Source organism: Rhincodon typus, chromosome 15, assembly GCF_021869965.1.
Source record: "Rhincodon typus isolate 14 chromosome 15, sRhiTyp1.1, whole genome shotgun sequence".
NCBI lineage: Eukaryota > Metazoa > Chordata > Chondrichthyes > Orectolobiformes > Rhincodontidae > Rhincodon > Rhincodon typus.
The window spans coordinates 48,393,790-48,394,242 of NC_063346.1; the positions used below are offsets into that span (position 1 = coordinate 48,393,790).

General features: G+C 62.0%; 1 protein-coding gene across 1 annotated transcript in view; it reads right to left on the bottom strand.

Moving 5' to 3' along the window:
* Positions 1–343, bottom strand: part of LOC109914299 (ADP-ribosylation factor-like 2 binding protein) — a 17,985-nt gene extending 17,642 nt beyond the window's left edge. Inside the window, exons 1-2 of the mRNA XM_020513885.2 lie at positions 259–343; positions 36–158 (exon numbers count right to left, since the gene is read on the bottom strand). Coding sequence (XP_020369474.1) covers positions 36–54 — 19 coding nt within the window. The 5' untranslated portion in view covers positions 55–158; positions 259–343. The remainder of the gene's footprint in view (positions 1–35; positions 159–258) is intronic.
* Between the last annotated feature and the right edge of the window lie 110 nt (positions 344–453).

Below are 453 nucleotides of genomic sequence, written 5' to 3' on the forward strand. Positions count from 1 at the left end.
ATCTCCCGGATCCCCGCCCCCCCCGGGGGTCTCACCTGGTGATCTCCAAGCCATTGTTGGATTCCGCCTCCTCTCCACAAGTAACGGAAGTAACTGGTCCCACCACGGAACCGTCCCCCACTGCAAACAGCTGCGACACCGCAGGTTCCTGGGGTCGACTGTGGGGAAATAAAAGACAGGGGCAGGCAGTGGTGAACTCGAACAGGGTTTAGCTCAACGATCACGCTGTGATCTCCCCGTTAACCATCTCCAACCTACTTCTGGATAATTTACCCCCGGTCCCAGCTTCCACTCCGCGAGCTGTGGAACCAGCAGCCGTTAGATTCGAGTGCGTTCCGCTCCGGAAGCTCCGCCAGGGGGACTGGTGCGGGCTGCTCCGTCAGGGAGACGAGCTCCGCCAGGGGGACAGGGAGGCTGGTGCGGGCTGCTCCGTCAGGGAGACGAGCTCCGCCA